The following is a 26,670-nucleotide window of genomic DNA, read 5'->3' on the forward strand; positions in this document are numbered from 1 at the left end:
TCGAAAGTTGTTTCAATAAAATATATTTTCGCATCAATTTAACAGCATTACACGTGTAGTTTCATTTATAAATTAAACATAACAATTTCAGTTTGCTACCTCCGCTGTCCAACCACAACTAACATTTTGTGCATGGCAAGCGAAAGTACTATTTAAGTTAGACTAAACACTAAATATCTCATACTCGCTTAGCTACAAACTACGACCTATTCTAGTGTTGTGGAAGCACCACTCCGGCTTACGGAGCCGCCTTGTTCGGACCCCGAATACCCGCCGAGAAGGGGTCGATGTGCAGCGGACGCAGGTAAGTGATGACTTGACTCGGATTGTTCTCCGCCGCAGCAATCTGGTGCTGGTGGTACCGAGAGGCTTGGGCCACGGGGCCATGGCGTCCAGAGGAGGCAGCACCGGCAGCGGCAGCAGCTCGTTGCTGCTGGGCTTGCTGTTGTGCGTGATACTGCGAGATCGGCACGGGTACGGGCACCGGCACCGGAACTACGGAATAACCCGCATCGACCAGAGCTTGGAATTCCTCTTGGGTTAGAGGTCTGTCAATTTTGGGTGGGATTTTGTGGTGTTGATGCTGCTGCTGCTGCTGCTGTTGTGGGGGTGCTTGTTTTTCGGCACTTGAGGGCGCTGAAGACGGAGACACTCCGGTCTGTTGGGACACGTAGATGGCCGATCGTGAGGGGGCTTCAACTTCTTTGGACTTTTGCGCTGAGTGTTGGCTCTGTTCTGCTTGCTTTTCGCGGGCAATGTATTGGGCTTTCTGACGGTGGGCCTGAATTTGCGCTTTGCTGGGCTTTTCGTGTTGCAGTTGAGGCGCTTCGACGATCTTCATCGGATGCGACGGGGTGTGCTGTTCAACGGGTTGTTTCTCCTGAACCTGCTGGTGAGGGTAGTAGATCTGGAGGTTCTTCTCCTTTGGGACGTAATACTGAATTTTGGGCGATGGAGCTCCAGCGTGTGTCTTTTCTTCCGAGTGAGTTTGGTGCTTTGGTGAGACTTCAGTAAAGTACTGCTGGGGAGGATGAGACTTGGCACGTTCTTCCTGGGCGATGAACTGATACCTTTGGGCCGGACTTTCAGCGAACTTGTGGGGTCCTACCTGCAGATGAGCAGCGTTTGGCTTTGGTCCGGTGTAAGCCTGAGCGAACGGAGCAATGTATTGAGCCTTGATCGACTGTTTTGGAGCATGTTCGTGTCCGTTTTGGGACGGATAGGCATATTCTGCGCTTGCCTGAGGGCTTGGCACATACCGAGGGCTCTCATGGGGACTTTGCCTGTGTCCACCACCAGCTTGATGATAAGCTACCGGGCGGTTGGACTCAACCAACTTAGCTAGTTCTTTTTCAAAGGAAAAAGCGCTAATTGGCTTCGACACAGGCGTTACTGACCCAGTCGGTTGGATGCTCTTGTACTGAATACGGAACTGCTCGGGATCGGGCTGCGAGTAAGCGTGTCCGTGCTCTTGACCAGTCTCCAGCAATTGGACCGTTGGGCGGTACTTTGGTAGTTCTGGAAGGTACAAATTAGAATTAGTCAACGTGCGAGTTACGAGCGATCACCGCAAATGAATACCATGCTTTCCGGCTGGCCTCGTGTACTGCGGCTGTTGATGTTGCTGTTGATGATGCTGCTGATGGTGTTGCTGTTGCTGCTGCTGTTGAGCTTGAGCCGCGGCGTGGTGATTTTGGGCCTGGGCTTGCTTCACGATTTGCGCGTACTCCTCCTCCGTGATGTACTGGATTTGATTATGCTGCGGTGATTGATGGTGGGCCTGTTGTTGTTGAGGTTGATAGTATTGCGGCTGCTGCTGCTGCTGTTGCTGTTGATGTTCGGGCTGAACATTTTGAGGTTCGTAGGAGTGGTGTTTCGCGTGCTTGGCTGGCGCTACGTGTTTCTGGTGATCGGCTAATTGCTGAATCAAACTGAGATATTCCGGGGGAAGCTGCAATGAGAGATCGTAAGACACTTTGAGTACAACCTTGATTGATTGAGCACGATTGAACTTTTCAACAAATGGCGCTGCCAGCCGCGCCTCTTTTTTTAATGCTTGCCATCCACAATGAAGTGTCTGTAATATTGATTTATGAGCTCAGGTGCAGATGACAGGCTTGCAAAGATAAGTCAATCAATATTTGCCAAGTAAAAAATAAATTTTGTTCTATTTAAGTCCAGTTTTGAAAAGTCAGTTTAGTTTTTGAAATGCAGATAAAGAAATGCTAAATTGCGGAAATGATGCTATATCAGGAACATGTCTTCATAGTATCTCACGACACAATGTAGTATTCAAAACATGTCGTTGTTCTTCTAACAGTATATTTGTGATACTGTTCAAACATCTCCAATGCTTGAAAAAAGCCATCCAACCACGTACGTAAATGCGCCAAAAGACTGTAAAATTAGCACACCTCGCAAGACAGGTGCTAACACATTTCTGAAGATGTGCATTATTCAACCCGGCGGCAAAGATGCGGCACGACGACGTTCTGCTGCACGTTTCTTGCCCCCTCCTCAATCGAGCTCGGCTTCGGCTAGTAAAAACAAAACTAATCGAAACATAATAAGCCAGCCAGAGCCAGGTAAATCGAGTTTCTAAGGTAAATGTTACTTGTACCAGTGCGCGAAACCGGCGAGCGAGCATGTAATGGAAGAAGCCCAGCATCGCGCGTTCTTCTTCTCATGGGAATCTCGACTCTTCTACGACTTTACGGTGGGACAATATAATTACATAAGATGCGGTCTATAGCGCGGTTCTGTCTTAAATGGTAAACGTGCATCACGTTTCCAAGTTTAATCACTGGAAAATCAATCGCACCAATATAGCAGCGCTGGCTTTTGAAGATGATTCAATTGCGGGGGCCCACTTTGCGACAACCGCGTTTGGAGGGACAGCAACTTTAAATGTTCCATAGGGGTTTTGTATAGAAAACAAATATTTTTAAGAAGGATTAGTTCAGATTTTAAAACGTCCCACAGGATTCTTTTGCATCTTATGGAAATACATTTTATGATTTATAAATATGTTTAAAAAACGTCAAGTTACTCATATTATAAACGTGCATAAACGGAAAACGAACTCCAATGAATTTCTTACATTGCTTTTCATTTAACACTTGAACGCAAAAGGACCGTTGCACGTTCATAAGGCTATTGGCTAATCAAAATTGCAAACCAGAGCGTTTGGTACGGTATGCCCACGCATTCTCCCTACCCTGTAGATTCTGTGAACCCTCTCTGCGGTAACCCTTTTGAAATGTAAGTCTTGATTTATTTATTTTTAAAATATTGTTTTCGAAAAGATCGGAAAATTTCACGAATGTTTCATATTTTAACATTGAAAATCGGACCATTAGTTGCTTAGATATCGACATTGAAAAATTGTGGGCTGTTTGGGTGAGACTTAGAAAACATCAATTTTCCTGTTTTTAAACCTTTGCATTGCAATATCTCAGCAACTAAGGGTCGTATCAACAGAGTTCCAAAAAGCAAAATGTAGAGAATTTTCTCTGCTTTTCAAAAATATTTTTTTCAAGAGTGGGCAAACATGTGCACTAATTTAAAAAAAAATGAAAAACTGCGACTATTTTCAAAAAAGTTACCTAAAAATGGGAATAACTTGAGAACGATGCACTTTATCAAAATTTCACTAAAGTACAGTCATCCCACATATTCGGAACACCCACAAATTCGGAACACTTTTGTGATAATTTGTCAATAGCATACCAAATGCATATTGACTAGTAAAAGTAGTACTTTTAAAACAAAAAACTCCATCTCAAGACTATTACATTCAGAGCAGAAAAACACTGCCTTCAAATTGTATGTTCCATAATTGTGGGATGTTATTGTGCCTTCCACAATTTTAGAACACCTGAATTTAACTGTTATTTTCACACAAAAAAAGTTATCAGACCATTCATAAGACATAACTATGCTTGAGTTTCGTTGCACAGCTAAAAAAGTAGTAATCCAGCTGCGTGTAAAAGGCCTGGGTGTAAAATAAATATTGCATTATTTTATGCAATTTTATGTGATTTTACACCCTGAAATATGTAGCCCATCATACTGGGAAACCTACTTGACCGAAATGTCAAGCTCATATATGCGTTTATCATTACAATTTTTCATCGGTCTGATGGCCGAGCGGGCTAAGGCGCCAGTCCTTACTGTTGGTGCTGGGTTTGAATCCCGTCGGTTGCAACTTTTTTTTTTGTGTTTGCAAAAAATGTACATGCAGTGTGTAATATTAAGTGTTTATTTTGACGAAGGTGATGTGCATGCTTTTGCATGCGATTTTACCATCGGATTTTTGGCTGTGTGGTTTCAGTGCGTGAAGTCATTATTTTGTAAAAATTCTGTACTCATGGAGAGAACCAAAGTTTGTTTACATCCGTAAGAAAAAAGTGTTCCGAGGTTTTTGTTTGATTTTTCGCTCCGCGTTTTTTTTTTTTTTCGTCTTCTGAGGATTTCCGTCAAATTCTTATCGGCTAGTTCTTGACGAACTTGTGAGTGTCAGTGCACAAGGTGGAGATGGTGGAGATATCCGGGATTCGCGTTGCGTTGCTGCATGTCCGGGAAGACGTCGCTGACCTGGGATAGAGCCTCAATCACGCAGATGACGAGGTAATCTCGCCTGTTTTGATGCGGCCGGATTGGCAGAATCTGGCTGTGTCTTTCGAAGATTTTAAGATTTGCTGATTCTTGATGAGAGCTTTCCATCATTATTTGCTAAATGATTATATTCCTTTATATTATTATACTATAAATTCAATAGCCCTCCTACCCCTTCCTCACTTGCCCATTCCTTAATCCCATTTTGCCCAATTCCACTTCCCCCTAAACATATAATTATCTGCCAAATTTACACTTACACACCACCCTTAACTGATCCGGAGCGTTTGGTACGGTATGTCCACGCATCCTTCCTCCCCTGTAGATTCTGTGGGATGTGATCCGTTCACAGAATCCTCTCTGCGGTAAACACAACGCAGTAGGGCTGGCCGCTTTAATTTTTGTATTACATTTTCGGGTGATCTCGGATGTATTGCAATTACAGTCGACCCTCTGGTTGTCAATATCCAAGGGACCGTCGAGGAAGAGAAGCATCAGTTTACAGAACGATTCAAAATGAAGACTCGATTGAAATTTATTTTTTCTTGCTGACCAGCTATAGGAGAGAATCATGGCAACGTCCAGCAAACAAAAACAAATAAATGTCAAACACCCTTCAAAGCTTCGCTTCTTAAAGAAAAATGTCTATGCAAGCCATGAGAAAGTAAAATTATTGACAACCGGAATAGATATTTAAAGCAAATAGAATCCAAGGGACCGTCGAGGAAGAGATCCTTCAAGCAAGAGAAAATATCGAGGAATAAAGACAATCGAAGTATGCAGTTTGAAGGGACTGAAGAATTCATCGGTACATGGAGCATTATTGATATCGAGAAGATCGACAGCCAGAGAGTCGACTGTATTAATATTGACAAGAAAAGTGCTTGGGGCGTAATCTAATCTCAAGACTTTCCAGCATGCTTTCATCGGACTGGCTGCGTTTGTGTTAGATTAGATTAGATTAGATTAGATCCGTAAGAAAAAAGTGTTCCGAATTTGTGGATTTCAAGGGTCAAAGTTTTGCTTCAAAAACTTGATATAAAAGTTAAAATTTTGCAGTTGTTCGATACATTAATCGAAAGATCGCAAGAAAAGCTTTCAAATGAAGGAAAAGGCGAATCATTAAGTTCAATTATCGATTTGCTATGATTTTTTGAAAATTGGCCGATCTGTAAACTGTTCCGAATATGAGGGATGACTGTACTTTTTATTGCAAATTAGATTTTACATCGGAAAATGAACTTGAAAAATTTTTGCGATCAATTTTTCGATTTTTTGAAAAAATCACTTTTGATTAAAAAATTCATAACTCGGTCAAAGATTTTTTGCACAACCTGGAAATTTCTGAAAAGTTGGCATTTGATGTCCCCTAAAACATATCAAAAAATAAAAAAAAATTAAAATAGTGTTTTTTTGCAAATCAAGTTTTAGTGAGAAAAAGTTAAATAAAAAATCACCAAATTTTTTTTACCGTGTATCATTTTTTTCAGTATAGTCCTTATCCATACCTACAACATTGCCCAAGACACCAAATCGATCAAAAAATTCCTTCAAAAGATACACATTTTTGAATTTTCTTACATCATTTTTGTATGGACAGCTGCCAATTTTGAATGGAAAATTATATGGACAAACTAATGATGCAAAATGGCTTCTTTGGGCATACCGAAGGCACATAAAATATAGATTGTATTGTACCTAAGCAACGTAACCACATTTCAATGAATTTTTTAAGGTGGTCCGTGAAATCAGTTTGCACAAAAATATCGATGCATGCCGATTAGAATGCATTCTATCCCACTTGGTGACCGAAGAAAAGTTTTAAAAAAGTCATTTTTGGCTCAATGAGTTGTCCTGTTGTCGTCACCCGTATACCAGTCTTCAAGTCCTAGTTCCTTGCTTGCTGCTGCAAACCAATCTCTACACCATATAACTTACATCTTGCACTTGTTCCTGGCCACTGCCCGGACCAGCAGAGGACGCCGCTGCCTTCGGCTGGTGTGGCCTAAACAGCAGCTGACCTCCGGCCTGCTGGGCATAGTAGTGGGCCGCTACGTCCGGATCCTGGAAGTAGGCCTGTTGCTGCTGCTGCTGGCGCCGTTCCGCCGCTGCTCCCTGGGGCAGTGTCCGCGTTTCGTGGTCCGTCTGGCGCTTCTCTTTGGTGGCCACCGCCTCTTGGGTAACGTTCTTTTCCGGTGCCGCCGCCGCCAGTATGCCACCTATCGCACAACATCCTGCAGAAGAAGACAAAAACAAGCATCTCTTATTAGTGGCGGGCTCGCTGTCTTTCTCGTAAGACAAATCAAAAAATAATTTCGATCCACCACGCATTATAACACGGTTTGATTTAGCTTTGGCTTTGGTGTCGAATGGGAATGCGCTTATTTCTTGGCGCACTGCGTGACGTAATATTTGGAGCGGTGGTGCTGCCAATGATGATGATGCCACAGGCCAATTGTCTTTGCGTTACACTTTGGTTCAGTTTCTCATCAGCATTCCGCGCATTTTCACGAAGCCCAAATAAAAAAACAAACTAACTCAGTCCCATTCAGCGCTGAATTATGCGAGGGGTGATGCCGAAGCCTATGATTAGAATATTACATTACCAATAAATGCTATTTTTCATTCAGACAAACAAAAAACTAGAGCAATCATAAGTTTAGAAATGTGAAAATCTTGTCCTGAGATAGAATTCCAATTTTATGCATCTCTAAGGTCGTCATAGACCTAACTTACTACCCTGGTCCCATCATTCGAAAGATGCTTCGGCGAGGGTATCATCGCCTCGTGAACTGCAGGTAAAATCGACCGACGGCCATGAGGTCACCGTGAGCGCGTTTTTCCTAAGCTCCGATGTGCTGGCGGATGGGAACTCGTCTGCGGTAGAAGAGGCGCTTTGAAAGAATTCTCTCGTGAGACCGCTCGTTGTTTGTGGGAATTCAAGGTGGAATTTTGCTTACGACACCTGACCCAGCACTGTGGAGTTGGACGGCGTGGGAGGGTTCTTTCGTCACCGCAAGCTGCATGACGAACCCTTCGCACCTTTGCTTTAATTGAGACCCCCCCTCGGCTGTGCGGTACTTGCATAAAATGGTAAGGTCTTCCGCAAACATGCGGAGATAATTGAAGGGCTACAATGGCGGGATTCCTAACAAGAAACTACAAATGGAAGATTTGTTCACGGTTTTGATGCGTGTGGTATGTTTATTGCACTTTATGACGCCTTTCCTATTCTTTTTTTCGAATGTTTGTTTACTCAAAACGTTTGTCATGCACAATATTGTAAATGCATTTGAAAATGTTAAAAGAACACAGATTAGTGTGCTGACCACGGGGACGCGCTGTCTCGTTTTTGCATGCTCATTTTCGTTTATTTTGTTTCGCTGTTTGTGTGCTTGGGTGCGTGGTTATTATAATATATTATATGGGTGGAGGGATTTTATTAAATGATCATTATATTGCATTGAGCATGAGCATGAGCATGAGAGACCACCCATGGTTGTCCTTCTCCGTTGCTGAAAAGGACCGTAATATCCTATCAATACAACTGACCATACGCTTAAACGATCTAATGGTGTTTCCCTTATCAACAGCATGTATGAATGCGTTGAAAAGATAAAACATCAAGATCATTAAAACTAGATCTGAAGAAAATAGGTAACAGTCATTGGCCACCAACGGCGCCCGCCATCTCAGTTTGTAGATCTCGGGGGGATTGGGACGGGAATGTTAGTTAGCACAGGTTGCTACAAAGGCTGGGTTCTATACGATATCCACACCCCCACGTGTGCCGGAAAACTACTTCTACTTGGGATTTTGTTAGTGGGAAAGGGTAATGGCCAGGATTCATCATAGAGGATGATGATGCGACCCAATAATCAACCAATTTTGTTTAATGATGTGATGTATTATGCATTCTCAAGGCAAACAGTCGGACGATGCGGATGAGATTATTCCCGGCTATTTGGTGTTGAGTTTAGCATAAATGATTCAATCTTAGACAGCAGGCTGTGGAAAGATAAAACCAAATAAAATGTGAAAACGCGAAACCGCCCGGACCGAAAAACACACACAATCGGGGGGAAAACAAAGACGGAAACGGCAACGAAAATCCTGCGTGTTGACTGCGACGCGCACCGTTCGAATTCTCCAAAGCAACTGTCAAACATCGCGAAATCGTCCGGGTCGAAATACAAACAATCGGGGGGAAAACAAAGACGGAAACGGCAACGAAAATCCGGCGTGTTGACCGCGACGCGCACCGTTCAAATTCTCCAAAGCAACTCATTAAATGATCGTTATATTGCATTGTTATATTTAATTGATTATATAACCACACTATATTTTACACTAAACACATTATACAAAACACTTATGAAACTGTTAACTGGAGCGTTTGGTACGGTATGTCCACGCATCCTTCCTCCCCTGTAGATTCTGTGAAATGTGATCCGTTCTCAAAATCCTCTCTGCAGTAAACACAACGTAGCAGGGCTGGTCGCTTTATTTTTTGCAATACATTTTCGGTGTTCTCGGATGTACTGCAATTATTAATAATTACAAGAAAGTGCTTGGGGCGTAATCTAATCACAAGGCTTTCCAGCATGCTTTCATCGGACTGGCTGCGTCTGTGTTAGATTAGATTAGAACACATTCGCATTTATTCGATTGGTTATTAATAAAATTCGAATGAATAAATTGTAATAAAGTTAAAAAGTCTATCCTGCTTGTTCCTAATGTAAACATCAATTGGCGTGAGCGGTATAGACTCTTTGTTTACACTTCGGCATTGGCCTTCTTTGCTTTATATTAAGTTTTAACAAAGGAAATATGTGCGATTCATTCAGAAATAAAAATAATATTTTAGCAGGTTTGAGATAGTTAAGGGTAGTATTGGGTTTTTATGAATAAATATCATATTGCCTCAACCAAACATTAAACAGTTCATTGGATACAAAACATGTTCTAGAATCGAAATTTTTGCAAGCTTCAGGAGAGATACTTATCATTAGCATGAAATGATCAATGAATAAAGCAGTATTATGGCAATCTTATTAATCTTATCTTTTTTAAAACGTTTTTCAAATACCTTGATAATTGTTTTGTTAAAATAATTTGTGGATGTTTTTCTTTTGTTTTTTTTTTCTTTTGTGAACATATTTTTTATTGCTGTTTAAATATAAAAAAATAGCGACACTGTGTTGTTGAACATTCGGAATTCAAAACACACGAATTTTATTGCTACTTTCAAATGCATTTTCAGCAGTAAAACATTTTAAAGAACTTTAAGAGCGTTTGGTACGGTATGTCCACGCATCCTTCCTCCCCTGTAGATTCTGTGAAATGTGATCCGTTCACAGAATCCTCTCTGCGGTTAATGCAACGCAATAGGCCTGGCCGCTTTTATGAGTGTAATACGTTTCGGGGATGCTCGAATGTACTACAATCATTAATATTGACAAAAAAGAACATGGGGCGTAATCTAATCACATGTTCTTCCAGGATGCTTTCTTCGGACTGGCTGCGATTGTGTTTGATTAGATTAGAAAACATTTTAAAGAACTTTATCTTTATTGCATACTCATGAAAAATATGACTTTTGGAATTAATAGTCCTTTTTCGACTTTAAAACATGTTTTGTATCCATGCTTGCCAAATCTATTTATAATAATCTATTTCTATTTTTTCATTACAAAGCAAATCGCAAATTAAAAAACTCAGTTAAAACTAAATTTTCAAAATGTTTTGCGATATGTAACCTTCTACAAAGTTGTTTCTTGTTTCATTTTGCACATTTTGATGAGTAAATGACACATAAAACAAATCGTTTGACAAGTTTCGTGACGAGTTAGTTAAAAATTTCCAATAAATAATTAAGGAATTTAAATCAAAATACGTAAAAAAGAGATTTCTTAGAAATTTCTCTAAAAAACATTTCGTTTTTCGGAACATTGGGAAGCTTAGAAAATTTCCTAAAAGGCACTTTTGAAAGAAAAGATACCATTTTTTCCAGAAAAGTTTGTTCTAGAAAATACGAAAATACGTTTCAAGAAAAAAATTCAAAACAAAAAGTATTACGAAATGCTGCATACAGTGCAAATATACTGCCCATGTTCGCATAAATGTCCCATATGCAAAAACAGCAAGCTGAGAAAAACGCAAAAGAAGTTTGTCCCATACATAAGGCTACGTGTTAAGTTTTCACGAAAAAACTGGATTTCCCCCTGTTTTCTAGAACAAAATACTGGATGTTATAGGCTCTTTTGAAAGAGCACACGATTTTGAACCAAACTGCATCAATAACTCGAAATCGATGAAAATGCATATGGGACATTTATGCGATCAGGGGCAGTATAGTACTTTCAAAAATTTGCCAAACATCAATGAATTCATCATAATATTGTTTTCCTAAACTACCACGTTTTGTACCGATCTGTGGTACTAAATATAAAATTTGTTTTAAGTCTAGAAGTCTTTATTTTATAAAACATAAGCGTTGAACAATGTATTCTGAATTGTTTACAATCGATTTTACAAGTTTTTTTTTATGAAAATATCAAATTAGGAAAAACATTTGTTTGCCCTGATTTTTTTTATTTTTTGAGAAGGGGACACTTGAAATTAAAATTGAAATGGCCTTAGGGGCATATACTCTGCAAATGAGATTCAAAATTATTATTAATAAAAAAGTTATAGTTATTTATTTTCACTTCAATTTGAACAGCTTTTGCTTTTTCTTCAATGTAGTTCTATGAAAGAACTGTAATTTTTTAAACCACTCAAATTGGGAACTCCATTGAATCATCCATCCTTAATGTTGGTTCGTTGTTGCCTTGATTGTGTTTATTTTTAGCAATAATTAGCAAAAATCAGGTGGAGATGAAAATTTTAAATATAATATGCATTGGCCCGAATTATCGATACTAAATTGGATAAATTTTAGATCAAAATATACTGTAAAAAGGAGTGACTTTGATAGCCGGGGTGACTTTGATAGGTTTGAGATTTTTCCGCAAAATGAAGAGTACAAATTAAATACGTTTGGAATGGTTTGGAATCATACTGACCGTGGTAGAGAAGTAGGGGAGAGTGGGGAGATTTGATCCCCTTTTTTTGTATCGCACGTAACTCTGTCAATTTCTCACAAAACTATAAACTTTTTGCATGAATTGAAAGCTTAAACATTCATCTATGTTTGGCTAATAAGGGTATTTCATCAGATGAACTCTTCGAATCATGCCAAGCGTTTTAAAAAACTATTTTAAACCGGCATTTTAAAAATGTTAGGGGAAACTTGATCCCCTTTTCAACATTTTGAAGAAATCTTAAGCAAAATGTTTCTTATTCATCCAAACTTTTAATTTTCTATAAGTTACAGAAATTTTACATAAAACCTGTACGTTTGTGTTCAAAATATAACAAGTTTAGTATGTAAAATATTTAAAAACTTAAAATATTATTTTTTAGACCAAAATTAAGCATGTTTACAAAAGCTGGAAATTTTTTGAAAAAAGGTTCAAACTGCAGTAAGTTATGTACAACTATACTAAAGAAAACTATGTATGAAAACCCAACCCAATTAATTAATCTTGAAGCTGATACCAGTGACTGTAAAAATGCAGGGATCAAGTCTCCCTAAACGCACTTTTTTAAACAATTTATTGTAAAAATAGTATGACGATAAATTAAACACCAAATGCGTAAGGGTTTTGGATTTGATAAGTTTATCAAACAATTCATGTATAAACAATATTTTTTTGAATAATTTTTGAGTGTTTTCTATACATATCAAAACAAAGAAAAAAAGATCTCTTGAAAGTTTTTTGCAGCTCGTATTAGAAAAATGTGTGTAACTCAATCTAAACATTTTTTAATTTTTTTCTTTGTTTTCTACACTGAGTTTTAGTTAATTTCGCACATTTTTCTAGAACAAAGATAATTGTTTTATCCACATGCTGACGAGATACAGGCTTGGGATCAAGTGTCCCCGGGGATCAAGTCTCCCCACTATCCCCTACTCAAAGTACCTCAAGAAGAACTTTTCATAACATTTTGAAAAGTTTAAAAAGTTAGTTAACTATTATTATAAAAATGTTGATGAAAGGCACTTTTCCAAACTTCTCAAAGTGTCATGATTTACTCAATGAACTTGATTTTTAATCGTAAAATGGAATGTCTTTTTGGCTTCTTTGGACAATTTTCCACTAGGAGGAGGTAAAATAATTTTGTAAATAATAAATGATATGTGTTTTTGAAACATAATTCAAAAAAATCTCCAAATTTATAGGCAATTTCAGTTGAACAAATTTCATATAAAATGAGAAAACTTGTGATTCGTGCTTCGAATTCAGTTTGAAATGTAATATAAATCGATAATTTTATGAACAATACTAGATTTAACGAATTTCAGGCAAAATTACGACTTTTTCACAATTTTACCTTAAATTTATATGTATTCTGTTATAAAGCTTATAAACTTAGTTAACTAAATATAAACATTGATTTTTTTTCTTAAAAACTATATCAGCGGCCTAAGTGATGGTACATTCAACGTAAAAATAAAGTTTGAATACCTTTAATCTGATTTTAACAAGAAACACTATGACTATCAAAGTCACCCTGGAATTTAAAATGCGAATTTTTAACGTGCCGAGCTTCCGTGGCCGTGAGGTTACGGGTTTCGCCTTGTAAGCGGAAGGTGATGGGTTCGATTCCTGTCAGGCTCGGCAAAGTCAGATCCCTTCAAAGAGTTATTCTACTCACTGGGAATACTGACCGGTAGGGGATGGGTTTCGACTAGCGGCGTGCTGGGTTTCCAATCCAGAGGTCGTGAGTTCGATTCTCGTACCGGGATGATGAACTATTTTTCTAAACCATTACAGTTGAGAAATTTTCCAAAAATAAATAGAAATCCTATCAAAGTCACCCCGGTTTACGGTACTAATGCAACAGTTTGAGAGAAAACATATTTTTGAATGAATACAGCTTGATCGCAAAAATTATGCTTGTCTTCAAAATATTCTGCCATTTTCCCAATCAAATGAAACAAATATTTAGTACTATCCAAGGATACACAAATAGTCTATCTTTTCACCCTAATGTTAACGGTGCACATCAACCAGAGCTTTTGCACCAAGATTTCTTTACAGACATTTTTGTATCTTCAAAAATACGGTAACTATCATTATGATTTTTTATTCATCCCCTAAAGTGTTGTGCACCCTCAAACCCATGCATTTAAAAGCTCTTCTAAAATTATCACTTTTTCTAAAGTAGTATCATATCGAATATAAAAACATCCGATGAAAAAATCTTCAAAATCAGTCGTTCACTTCCGATACATAACCAAAGTGAGTTGCTTTCAAAATTAAATGGAAACGTTCATTTCTTTCGAAAAGTATGATTCAATCAACCGTGTAAATGGCAGATCAAGTTAATCAAATAATTAATTGCTTCAAAGCGATTACAATAAAGTAATTAGCTGCGAGCAAAACTACGCCAGCATGTAACATTATGGAACTCGACATTTTTTGTTGTGTGCTTCATTGTCTCGTTAAGTCATCATCAAAACGATCTGGTGCTCGCACGGTGGCCGGCAATCCGGTCCGGCACCACGCGGAATCGTCCGGCCACATTACCTAACGTGTGCCAACGACGTTGAAGCATTTGCGGGCAAGTAATTTGTATTCGCCACCAGCGCGCGGCTGCAGAACCAGTTAATCGAACGTGTGTCTCATTTCACCCCGCCGAACAAGATCTTTCTCTTTGGTGCCGTCCTTGCCCACGGCGGTTAATGAGAGGAAGGTAGGAAGGAGAGGGGTGGCAGGGTCGGTCAATGGCGCCAATAAATTTTCACTTACTTCATTTGCGAAAAAATAAAACCAAACACGTTGCACGCTGCACTCGGAAGGCTCGAATCATATCCGGGGACTGTTGTGAACATCAGTGTGGTACACTCAGTTGCAAAAATAAAGATTAATAATGTAGCTTTTTTTCATTGAAAATAAAACACAAAAAAGGGAACTTTCAAAAGAAACTTTGCTAAATGTATCGTAAATAAAGACACAATATATGTGATTATAGTGTCCGTTAATTCCGTTGTTCTGTGATTCCTAAAACTGGGAGTGTTCACTGCTACTTGCTTTAATCGAACAACAGAGAAAATAAATAACGTTTCTCTGGATACAGAGTATATACAGGTATCCAGCGCGAATTATTTTATTTTTAGATTAAAAGTAGCGCAAAACTTTTGCAACTGGATTAGCGCCATTTGCATTCTTTGATGAATTTCTGGTTTGCATAATCACTACTATAAATTTAATTACGTGTGATGAGATATCGTTTAACCTGTTTCTAGCACCCTGCCGTCGACCCCATGTACATTGCATCTTCTGTGCTGTTTTCGTAACAGAAACGTGTTTGTGACACATTTAATAATAACATACATAAGCGCCGTTAAATGTACAAAAAGCACAACCCGTGATTAAAAACCTCTCCAGCGCGAACTGCTGCAGTCGCGCCAAACCACTTTGCAGGCAAATAAAACGCATAATAATCAACGGTTTCGATCTTGAGCCCAGGCAACATCTAACATTAGTTTTTTTTTTCAGCGAAAGCACCACAAGAGACATGGTCGCGCTCGCAAAAAAATAAAACCAGACCTCCAAGTGTCATTAATCTAAAACCAGACTGTCAATCCCATATTGAGCCAATTTCCTCCACACCGGCGATGGTGGTGGTGATCTTTCCGGTTTTCCACCCTTGTGCTGACCGTAAAAGCTGATGAGACATTACCACTTCCACTCTTGCGCGCTCGAATGCCAACGGAAAGTACTCATATCTGATTCAATTATTGTGTAACAAAGAAATGCAAGCGAAAAAAGATAGATGCTCCGATCAGATTTGTCACCCGCTTGTCGGAAAGGAATGCAAACCACGTGACACGTGATTTAATGGGTGTTGACGTGCTGATTGTAGGAATTTTGAAAGTTAATGCAGCGCTTATACAATGGTAAACCGTTTTGGGAGTTCCGGAGTAAACGTCATTTGAACCTCGACATTATTATTTTTTTTTAATTTTTTACTATGGTTTGAATTTAAAGAAACTCTTGTTGAGGAGATTCTAGAAGGCACTTGAAAACAAAACGGGGCTAATATTTTCAAAGGAATTGTCAAGATTATGTTTGCATAACCATACCGATTAATATCCAGTTTTGTGCACTTATCATTAGAAGTGTTCATTTACTAAACAAATATAATCCATTAAAAAAAAGATATGATAAACAAATGCTAAGGACTTTCCAGAATAATTATCACAACTGTATGAGGTTGGGTTTTTGCCTTGTTTCATTGAAGTGACTGATGTTTGAAAACATAATTTGTTTTTGACGCGGCCGGATCTGATCCGGAAGTAATACTTGATAAAATTTAAAAAAGGAAGCCAGATAAAAATATTTAAAAAGAAATATTTCAAATAAGATTTGAATAATTTTATAATTATAAAGAAAACTATAAATATTTGTTAAGCTATTTTAATTTAAAATTGTAAGCAATTCCTTATAATCAATAATTTTACAAAAAATATCATTGGTCGCTGCAATTCAATTTTAGGTTTAAGTTCCTCACACTTTTGTTCATTCGTTCATTGAAACAGTTCATCCGATTGAGTGGCTTATATGGTCAAATGACTGTCCGTTATCATCGAACCATCGTGCACAGCAAAACAATATCATGGTAATATTACATCTATTATGGCAGAAAATGTGTGATTTTACCTCTGAAAATGTCTAACTTTGCTTCTTTTCTGGTGTAATGTATCTTTTTCAGTCTATATTTAGGTAAAATTATATCAATAAAGAGGTAAACTTTCAATTCATTGTTCAAAAACTTTCTTTAAAAAATTCAAGTTTACGTAAAAATAAATTTTTGCTTCATGATTTCATAAGTCACTATTTCTAAAAATTGAAAAACTACTTTTCAATTGCAAATTCAATTTTGCATTAAAAAATAATGTCAAACTTGTTTTTGCATAAAACTTCGATTTTTTCCAAAAATCACTATTTTTTTCAAAAATTCATAACTCGGCGGCAGATTTTTTAACCATGTTTCTCTATGGCTCAAAAGTTGTGGATTTTTGTCCCCTAAAATATATCAAAAAATCTCGAAAATCAAAAAATACGTATTTTGGGAAATTGAGTTTTAGTTTGAGTTTTTTTCCGTGTACCTATTTTTTTCACAAAAGTCCTCAACAATACCTACAACTTTGCCGAAGACACCAAATTGATCAGAAAATTCACTCAAAAGTTACAGCTGTTTGAATATTTACATACCAAAATTGTATGGAGACTTGTATGGGTGAACCAATGACGCAAAATAGCTTATTTGGTCATAGGGAAGACCCCCACAAAGTTTAAGTCAAATAAAAAAATAAAAAAATAAAAATGGTCGAAATCGGCCGATTTCGTAAAGAGTTGCTCACATGCAGTTTCCTGAAGTCCCCGCCAGAGGCGCTGTCAATATTGTTTACGTGTGGTTTTTGAAAAGGTCGTATGACATAATTACATAAATTTTGTTCCCAAATTATGTTTTTGTTAGTTTTCACAATCTTTGCAAATATATGCGAGATAGTTACAAGTATAACGTATTTTTTCCACATTTAACACTTATTAGATGCATAATTCAAAGTTCTGCTTGACCATTCAAGCAATACAACACAACACACTGAACTAAACTAATCAACTGAATAGCTCAAGTTTCCTTGAAACAAAATAAAATTAGTTTGATCCGTTCTGACCGTTGGTTTAAAATTAATTACGCTTTTAGGATACTTACTAAATTTCAGTCGCAAATTATTTAAACTAGCTGTAATTTAACACCAAAGGGCTGATTTGCCAACATTAGGTTCTCGATGGAATTAAATGGTTCCCAAGTTCAAATTTGAGATTAAACCTTAATCTTTTTACATAAAAAAGGACTGAAAAAAGTTTTTATGTCCAATGCGCATACGACCTTTTCAAACGCCACGCGCTTAAAACTTGGTTCGATCTTGATTCGATGTTGACTTCACTTGCTTTATATGAGGATGACAGTCGTGACGTAGCCGTGCTAGTAACAGATCAGTCAACCAAACTATGCTTAAAAACTAATCGTAAAACATATGTTATGACAGCCTTGTTTACTGATCTTTGATTCAATTTTATTCAGGTTCATAAACTAAAATTTAAAGAAAACAAAGTCAACTGTTGAAAATTTATATTTATATGTTTCTTCTGTAGCCAACAATCCAAGTTTGTACATGTACACCCAAACCCCGATGGTATGGTATAATGTAAATTTACCCAATTTCCAGGCAAAAGTTCACATTATTTTTAAATTTTTAATTTTTTGCATTTTGAGTATTTTTGAACAAACAAACACTCAAAAAGCAAAAAAATAAAATTGGGATTGCTTGACCTTTTTAATAAAAGAAACTCTAGATTTGTAATACACAAAACTTGTCCACTTGTCCTGTAAACCTAATTTTTAAATGAATATGAATTCTGTAAACTTTAAAGTGTGTCCAAAATTAGAAGCTATTTTTTTAATCATCAATTTGCAAACTATTTTAATGATAAGCACGAATATTTTTTGCGGCCTAATGGCTTCATGATTGTGGCTTCTGCCTCTCAAGCAGAAGGTTCAGGGATCAAATCCTGATCGGTTTATTTGAAATTTGGAAACTGGAATTGAAACTTAAAATAATGTCACAAGCGAGGTGATTTCGAACAACTGTGGTAGATTATCTCGATATAATTCGTAATAAATCTGATTTTCACCAGATTCCAATGAAACATTGAATTCGACATTGTCAACATAACGCAACTCATACAAATGATTAATGTAGCATTATTTTTCACGATGAATTGAGCTACTTAGCATTGGTAAGCAATAAAAGGTACATTCGTTAAAAGCTAGACAGCCAACATTAATTCCCTGTCTGCGTCTTGTTTTTGCCCTAATGAAAAATAGTAGCGTTAGCGCTACTTAAACTCGAGACCCCCCCACAGCTGCGGCCATCAGGAAGAGAGCCCGCACCGCGCTCGGATGGTATTATTTCGTTTCAATTAATTTTAACTACTTGACAGCTGCCATGTTGTGCAAACAATGCAACTAGAAATCCCCTCGATACCTGTTCGATGGTAATTTAACACCTAGGTCCACGCCACCTACATAGGTGCATGTGAACTCTCCACCCCGTAACAATACAAAGTTGGTTATAGCTGATGCTAGTAGTTAGCTAGTAGTCGACTTGCAGGAAGATTGGTCCAGGCGGAAATTGTACGAGGCGGCGCGCGAAGAGATGGTGGTTATTTTACACAACCGAGCCGAGTATTCTTCTCGTGTGTCGGAGTTTGGGGCCAACAGGTGCAGACAGGCGTCGCCACTGATGGCCATTTGAAACGCCTCTTCCATGCTGCTGAGCCCATGTACCGTGAAATGTTTCCAAACAAACCCATTGTGCAGTTTGTTGTGGGAAAGTTCCTGCACCGTCTCCCACAGAGTGCACAGTGCTTTCTTGTCTGACCCGTCCCGTCCCGTCCGTTGGTTGTTCGAAGCGATCTCATCCAGCTGACTTAGTTTTCATGGTTCTATGAGTCGGGGTCTTCAGGTTACTCTCTGCAATGCCGTCGTCTTGCATTACAGCTCGACTTAGAAAGGACGGCATACCGCGGTAGACCCAGAGCGTTACCTCATCGAACGTCGTCGCGTCGTGCACAAGTTCGGTTGATCTGATCCTGTCCTATAGTCCGTGTACGAAACGTAACGCAATGTACGACCCAGTCAACCAGTCTGTACCAGTCGGTCGGATGGCATTAGAAGACACCAGGCCGGGTCTTGAATTTTACCCTTTCTTTCACTTTCGTCACAAATAATTATTACGAAACCGAACAGCATTATGCCATGCTAATGGCTGGCGCAGTTGTTCGAAGATGCTCGCTTTTATATTGGAATTTGCGCGCAAAATTTGCATCATAAAAGTGGTTCATTGATCGACGATTTTTGTTTTGTTTGTTTTTGGGTTGATGTTGTTTTTGCTCAGTTTATCTGAACCAGTTCAAGGTACATTAATTTACGAGTTTTCGAAAACACGGTACCATTTTTAAAATGTTTATCTTATAAATATTTTAATTGGCATTTAAGCATTGAAAATTTTGGAATAGGTGCGTTCAATTATTTTCTATTATTTTAATAAAAAAGGATCTCAGCAATTGTTTAACGGATCTCCAAACTTGTTAGGGCAAATTAATGGGAATATTTCAAATCGCTATGAATGTGTTTTTGTGTCTCAAGCTAGTTTAGGTCGCACTTTTTTTTGAGGAAAAAACTTTTTGTGGAAATTCATCAAATAATTCAAAAATATTTGAACGATTTCATACATGCAAGCTGTTAATAAACCTAGGCAAACGTATTTTGAAATATCCAAATTTTGAAGTTTTAGTGAAAAAAAAAATATATTGACCCCAATTTTCGGGTCGAGTCAATCTTCTCAGAAATACTTCACATAAATTTGAAAAATTGGAACTTTATATATACACTTAATTTGTAGATCTTTTATGATTGGGAGCTCTTTTTTCTCCGTGCAGTTTTTTTGCAATTATAATTTTTCAAAAATCAAAAATTTGACGAAAATTGTAATGTTTGTGAAACAAAAGCTTTTTAAAACTGATTGCAGCGGATTTTGCATTTGAAAAATATTTGCAAATACTTAATCCATTTCCAAATAAAATATTTATTAAACATTACAACACATAACTTCTAAAAACCTACTGCCCTCTAGATTAATTAGATGAGAAAAACAAACACATAATTTAAAAAAAATATTAGAAAAAAATCACTTCCAAAATTGACCTAAAAAAATTATACTTTCCAAAACATTGGCAAAGTATTCTTAAATGTTAAAATTTCTCCTTCAAAATCGTTTTCAACGTTTAAAAATTGGTTTATTTTTTTCATTTTTTTTTTGTTCAAAGCGTTACAGGATATTATCTGAAAGGGTTAATTTTCACATAACAATTTTTGTTAATCATATATACCAATAATACAGCCTTTCAAAATATTGTCCCAAATATCAGGGTTTGAGCTCTTGGATGTAAAATTTAAACTTACAACCAGGTTTTCTCCTAATTATAATGTTTTTTCTTTTGAAATTTGGGTTGTTCAGTGTCATGTTTGCCATAATTCAGACATTTAAACTAATTTTTATCTACCAAGCCATGATTTTTTACATTTTGTGTTCCCGTTCCTCCAATTTTTTTTAACTTGTAAGAAAATAAAAAAGAATAAAACCATTTTATTACAGATTCACGGCAATTATGCAAATCTTGGAATTTCCATCACTTTACAATAATTAAGAATTCATTGTTGTCTTTGCATCTTCATGCACAAAATTTTTTGCACTATTTTTTTAAATATAACAATAGAATTCAACTCACCGATAAACACCAATTTTAACCACATTTTGCACTATTTTCCCCAACTGCTCTTCTGAATGTGAGTAAGTTCTTCTATTGATCCAGAACCAGAAAGATCTTCCAGCTAAAATCCACGATGACACTCAGATTTTTCTTCTTCTATCCACTGAACAAGCACGACCGAGCAACCAACAAAACCACGATCTGCACTGCACGAAGCCTGAACGTGAATTAACGAGTCCTCAGCGATTTTCCACTACTTTTCTTGGGGAGCGAATTTTCCAACCGACATGCTTAGCGCATGTCTACCAGCGCGCAAATTAGACGGATGTGGCTTTGTAGTTGGCATTTATAATATAAGAAATCACAAAAGCGCGTCTCTAACGCGAGTAACGAAGCCGAACGAAATCAACCCGACCACGGGTTTCGAAGAGTTCTCTCGATGCTCTCGATTGGGGGGATCTCCCCCAAGTTGACAGAGACCCCCAGACCTGGACCCGAGACGAGAGCACGAGAGAGAACCCCAGAGAGACCTCCCAACGGTGCCGACGAGAGCAGCAACTTGGTCAAAAGCCACCCATCGAGAGAGTGAGAACAGAAAATTTTGCAAATTCCACAGAAAAAAGGGAAAGGAATCATCATTTGGAGTGTTATGTTATACGATTTGATGCATTTTGCACTTGCACGACAAAGTTGGGATTCAATGCACACTGCAATCAATTCACACGGATCAATTTCAGCAGCGTGAACTATGCAGCAGATTTCAAAAACAAACTGCATGCATTTCCTAATCAACCAGCACTTGTATCTTTCTACTTTTCATAATCTGTTTTGAAACTTTATTCACCTAATCCATAATGTTTGTGGAATACTTTATTCACCTAATCCATAATGTTTGTGGAAAACTGAAAAACTATTATATCGAAGCTATAATAGTTTTCTTGTGGAAGAATATTATTAGACGTTCTATACGAAATAATTATTCTACTGCATGTAAAAATGTAACGTAAAAAAATGTCTTGTAAAACCTCACAACTTTTCCAGTTGTGTTTGTGTTTCTTTGATTTTTTTGCCCGGAAAAATCTACTCAGTAAAGGACGATCCCTTTATATTCAACCTGTATATTTTTATCTACAAACAGAATCCAATTTTATAAATGCTCAAGATTATTCATCTACACGTCCTTCAAATAATGCCCTTTACTCTAAAAAAAGATCATGAAATTTTGTTTTAGAGAATGAATGCAGAATGAATGTATCTTTAGCACTATTGTAACTATTTGTTAGGACTAATAAAAGATATAGTTTCACTAAAAATAACCGTTTTTTGGATTTTTTGATTTTTATTTTTAATCCCTAAAATATGTAAAACAAGTTTATGGGAACCAAAAAAGAAATCTGTAAAGCCATGGAAAATTACTGGCAAACAATTCTGCCGGCAAGTATTTTTTTCAACAAACAGTGAATAAAAAAAACACAGAAAAAAATTAGTTCCGAATATAGGGCTTTTGCACTGTAAACGTGAATATATTCCTTCGTGGTTCTCATTAACGATTTCGAGAATTGATTTTTTTCCGTGTAGATGTGTAATCGAAAAAAACTTTTTTGCAACTCCATTGTGACACAATTAACTTTTCCTCTTGTTCAAAAAAATATTTAGGGTATATGACCCTATTTTGGACCTAGTACCTATTTTTATTAATCGAGGTAGTTCAGGCTTTCAAAGTACGATTTTATTGAATCCAACCAACAGTTAAGTGTAAGCAGGATCGTGTTGTAGCTTACCTCTTCCAAAAATGTTAACATTTTTGATTATTTCCGCTTTTTCTGCCACTTTTTCCAATGCCATTCGTATTTCCTACCATTATCCTAGCACATCGATTAGGTCCAAAAAATCCGGCTTCGTTGCTTATCAGATTTGTCGCGAGCCTTGACGACTTTTTCTGTTTTGCACTGACACCAAGCAATTTCGTCCGATGTCCGAGCAATGTAACTGTTGTTTATTTAATTCTTTTATGTTTTTCGTCACTAAACCATTGAAATAATTATTCTATTAACGAAAAAAACTCAATTCAAAATATTTTTTCAAATCAGCCGCGTTGGATCAGTTTTTAGAGCTACTTTGCCGTCTGTTCAAGGCTATCACAAACACATGTATAACAAGGTGTTGCCAGTTTTGTTTATTAATTTATTTCGATATTTCATTGAAATTAATTGAAAATTTTTAATTTACTATTTTGAATTACATTTCTTTAGACTCTATAGAATAGTAGTCTTGGCATTGAAAATTAAATTATTGTTTTTAGATTGATTCACAAAACGGCTGATCATCAGCATATTGGCATTTGAAAATTGAATGAAACTTAACAAACTTCAATTAATAATTTATTTAAATTTGAGTGCTTCTCATCCCTGACACTAATAAAAGCTGATTTGAAATCCGGACACTTTTGTTTTGAATTCCGGACACAAATTTGGACTGGAATTTTAGTGAATGGAGGGTATCAAATAAGCTGCTAACATCAAAACTATCGATAATTTATAATAAACATTTCTGCTTTGCCTTCCCGTTGTTTCGCTGCTATGAAATATTTCACAGAAATGTTTTACATTCTTGCTAAACTCATATTTTTATTTTATTGTGTTGGCATTAAATACAGCGTCCAAACAAATTTGAAACGAAAGTTGATATTAGAATTCATAACATAGTAACATAGTTAGAATTCATAACAAAAACACAGTTTTGACAATTGTTACGCAAACGTATATTGTGGATTTAGCTGGTAGCTGGATTTTCTGGCATCTTTTCGCGGTCATTGGAAACGGTCGTGGATAGACCTAGGGGTTCCCAATTGGAGTGAAAAAGTTCAAATCATAAAAAATGGATTATAATTTTGATTTCTAATCATAAGGTATTGATCGTACAATATCCAAATAATTGATAAAACAGGATGAGGTGTCCGGGTTTCAAAGTGTCCAGGAATTCGAAGCATGACGTTATTGTACGATCAGTACCTTGCTGGACTCGGTCGTTGGAAACGACCGACGAAAAAGGTAACGGGCCAGATGCGGGCATAAAAATGTCAAAACATTTACTCCTCTTACTTCGTCTCACCTGCAGCTTTGTTGACAAGCAAACGGAGCACGCGGTTGCATGATGGCGGCATCGAGCCAGAATTAGGGGTGATTAGAGGGTGACGAGTGGGAATTCCCGGGAAAAATTTCCCGGGAAATTGACCATTTTTGGACCTCTCCATTCCCGGGAAATTCGGTCGAGACTCCCGGGAAATTTAAACTTATAAATATCAAAGCAAAATTATATAAACTAATCAGTAAAACATTTGAAATTTTTTAAAAATTGAATGTCCAATGTTCGATGTTCAAGTTCGAATAAACCAATGTTTCTCTTATCTTCTTATTCATAAAGTGTAAATTTTAACTTTTTTTTTATATTCCAATAACTATAATTTAGAGAAGCCAAAAAAAGATGGACCCCAAAATTTACCTTAAGTTACACCCCAGATACGAAATCAAATGTTTTATTTTCAAATATTATTTTTTCTAATTATTTGTAAAAGGGAAAAGCTTTTTCAAGTTAAGTTCATTTTCCATATCTTCTCTTGACCATGGCAATCCAATCTAGTTTTTGCCTTCCTCACATTACTGAGGAAAGGCTATAAAATCACTCGAAAACTGAACTTCTCAATTAGACCTCCTAGACCCACCTTCATGTACACCTATCGACTCAGAATCAAATTCTGAGCAAATGTCTGTGTGTGTGGTGGGATGTTGATCAAAAAATTGTCACTCGATTATCTCAACATTGGCTTAACCGATTTTGTCCGTTTTGGCGTCATTCGATCCGTCTTGGGGTCCCATAAGTCGGTATTAAAAATTATGCAGTTTAGTTAAGTACTTCAAAAGTTATGCTAAAAAAACGATTTTAACAAAAGTCCGGAAGATTGTAAAAAGGGTGGTTTTTGTAATAAAACCCGGCATGTTATACATTTTTAGAAAGGTATTTAACGGTACACATCAACCATAGCTTTTGCACCCAGATTTCTGTTACAGACATTTTAGTATCTTCAAAACTACGGGAACTATCGTTATGATTTTTTATTCATCCCCTAAATTACTGTTTTCAAAGTTATTTACAACAAATTTTGACTATTTTTACGATCAGATTCTTGCAGGATTGGGTCCGTAAGTTTGACAAATTTGGTATAAGAAGACAACAACTTCTTTGGTTGCTGTGCACCCTTAAAACACCTTTCCAACGCGTCCAAGACATTGAAGATCTGACAACCCTATCAAAAGTTATTACCACTTAAGTGTTATTTATGTACTTTTTGGAAGCCGGATCTCAGATATCATGATGAAAACGTTGTCCGGATCTATCATGCGACCTATCGTTGAACAGGTAATCAAAAGACCTTTCCAACGCGTCCAAAACATTGAAAATCTGACAACCCTATCAAAAGTTATAAGCACTTAAGTGATATTTATGCACTTTTTGGAGGGCGGTTCTCAGATATTTTGATGAAAACAATGTCCGGATCTATCATGCGACCTGTCGTTGGATAGGTAATCGAAAGACCTTTCCAATGCATTCAAAACATAAAAGATCTGCCAACCCTATCAAAAGTTATAAGCACTTAAGTGTTATTTATACATTTTTTGGAGGCCAGATCTCAGGTATTTTGATGAAAACGTTGTCCAAATATATCATGCGACCTATCTTTGGATAGATAATTAATAAGCCTTTCCAACGAGCACAAATTGAATTGGAGATTTGACTACGCTATCATAAGTTGTAAGCACATAAGTGCCCTGAAATAATAATGAGATGAATAATTAGTCAAATTGATAGAACACTTAAAGGTCCGCCCTATTTTGGATAGCATTACCTTTTAAATGTGAGGAAGGCACCAACCACCTAAGGGTGGATTAAGTAACGTTTTTTTTGAGCATTTGGGTTTTCCTGATAACTGTAAATATTTCTTCAATGAATATTTAATGTTGCACTTAAAAATTACAAAAAAAAAACAATTTAATTTGTTGTGTTGAGTCGTTGTTTATCATATTGAAAAATTCCCGGTAATGGGAAATTATATTTAAGCTATATTAGTTATTTTTTTTTACAAAAATCTAATAACAAGTTTAATAACCTTTTGAAAAATCACTCAGTGCGAATTAAGATTCGTAAATATTTTAAACTACAATTTTGAGTCTTAAAAAACTCAAGAAACGATTTTGTTTTTGCAGATTCAGAAAAAAAATCAAAAGTTTTATATAGTTCCTCAAAACAATGAGGCTGCTTAAATTAACGTTTCATAGAATTAGTATGAATTAACAGTAACTGAATTCATTTAAAAGAAACAAATTTATTACTTTTCATTTTAAATTTTTGACACTGTTGGCGTAGTAAAAAAAATCCCGGGTCCCGGGAATTCCCGGGAAATTGCCAAGTTCAACTCTCGATTCCCGGGAAATTGAAAATCTCGAGAATCGTCACCCTCTAGGGGTGATCATGTGGTTAAAAATGAAACTTTTTTCAAAGAAAATAATATTTTTCCGACTGAATAAAAAAGTTGCGAGCATGT

At 36.9% G+C, this 26,670-nt stretch overlaps 1 protein-coding gene across 2 annotated transcripts; it reads right to left on the reverse strand.

Moving 5' to 3' along the window:
• On the reverse strand, positions 1–21,615 carry LOC120414012 (uncharacterized). Of its 2 annotated transcripts, XM_039575028.2 has the most exons (4): positions 21,090–21,615; positions 6,556–6,851; positions 1,582–1,951; positions 1–1,518 (listed from the first exon to the last, which is right to left on the reverse strand). In XM_039575028.2, exons 1-4 carry the CDS (start codon positions 21,112–21,114, stop codon positions 239–241), a joined length of 1,971 nt encoding a protein of 656 aa, XP_039430962.1. In that variant the 5' UTR covers positions 21,115–21,615; the 3' UTR covers positions 1–238. The 2 variants fall into 2 exon arrangements, with proteins under 2 accessions (XP_039430962.1, XP_039430961.1); XM_039575027.2 differs by lacking the exon at positions 21,090–21,615 and having other exon boundaries at positions 6,556–7,197.
• Positions 21,616–26,670: the final 5,055 nt, after the last annotated feature.

This window comes from Culex pipiens, chromosome 3, assembly GCF_016801865.2.
Source record: "Culex pipiens pallens isolate TS chromosome 3, TS_CPP_V2, whole genome shotgun sequence".
NCBI lineage: Eukaryota > Metazoa > Arthropoda > Insecta > Diptera > Culicidae > Culex > Culex pipiens.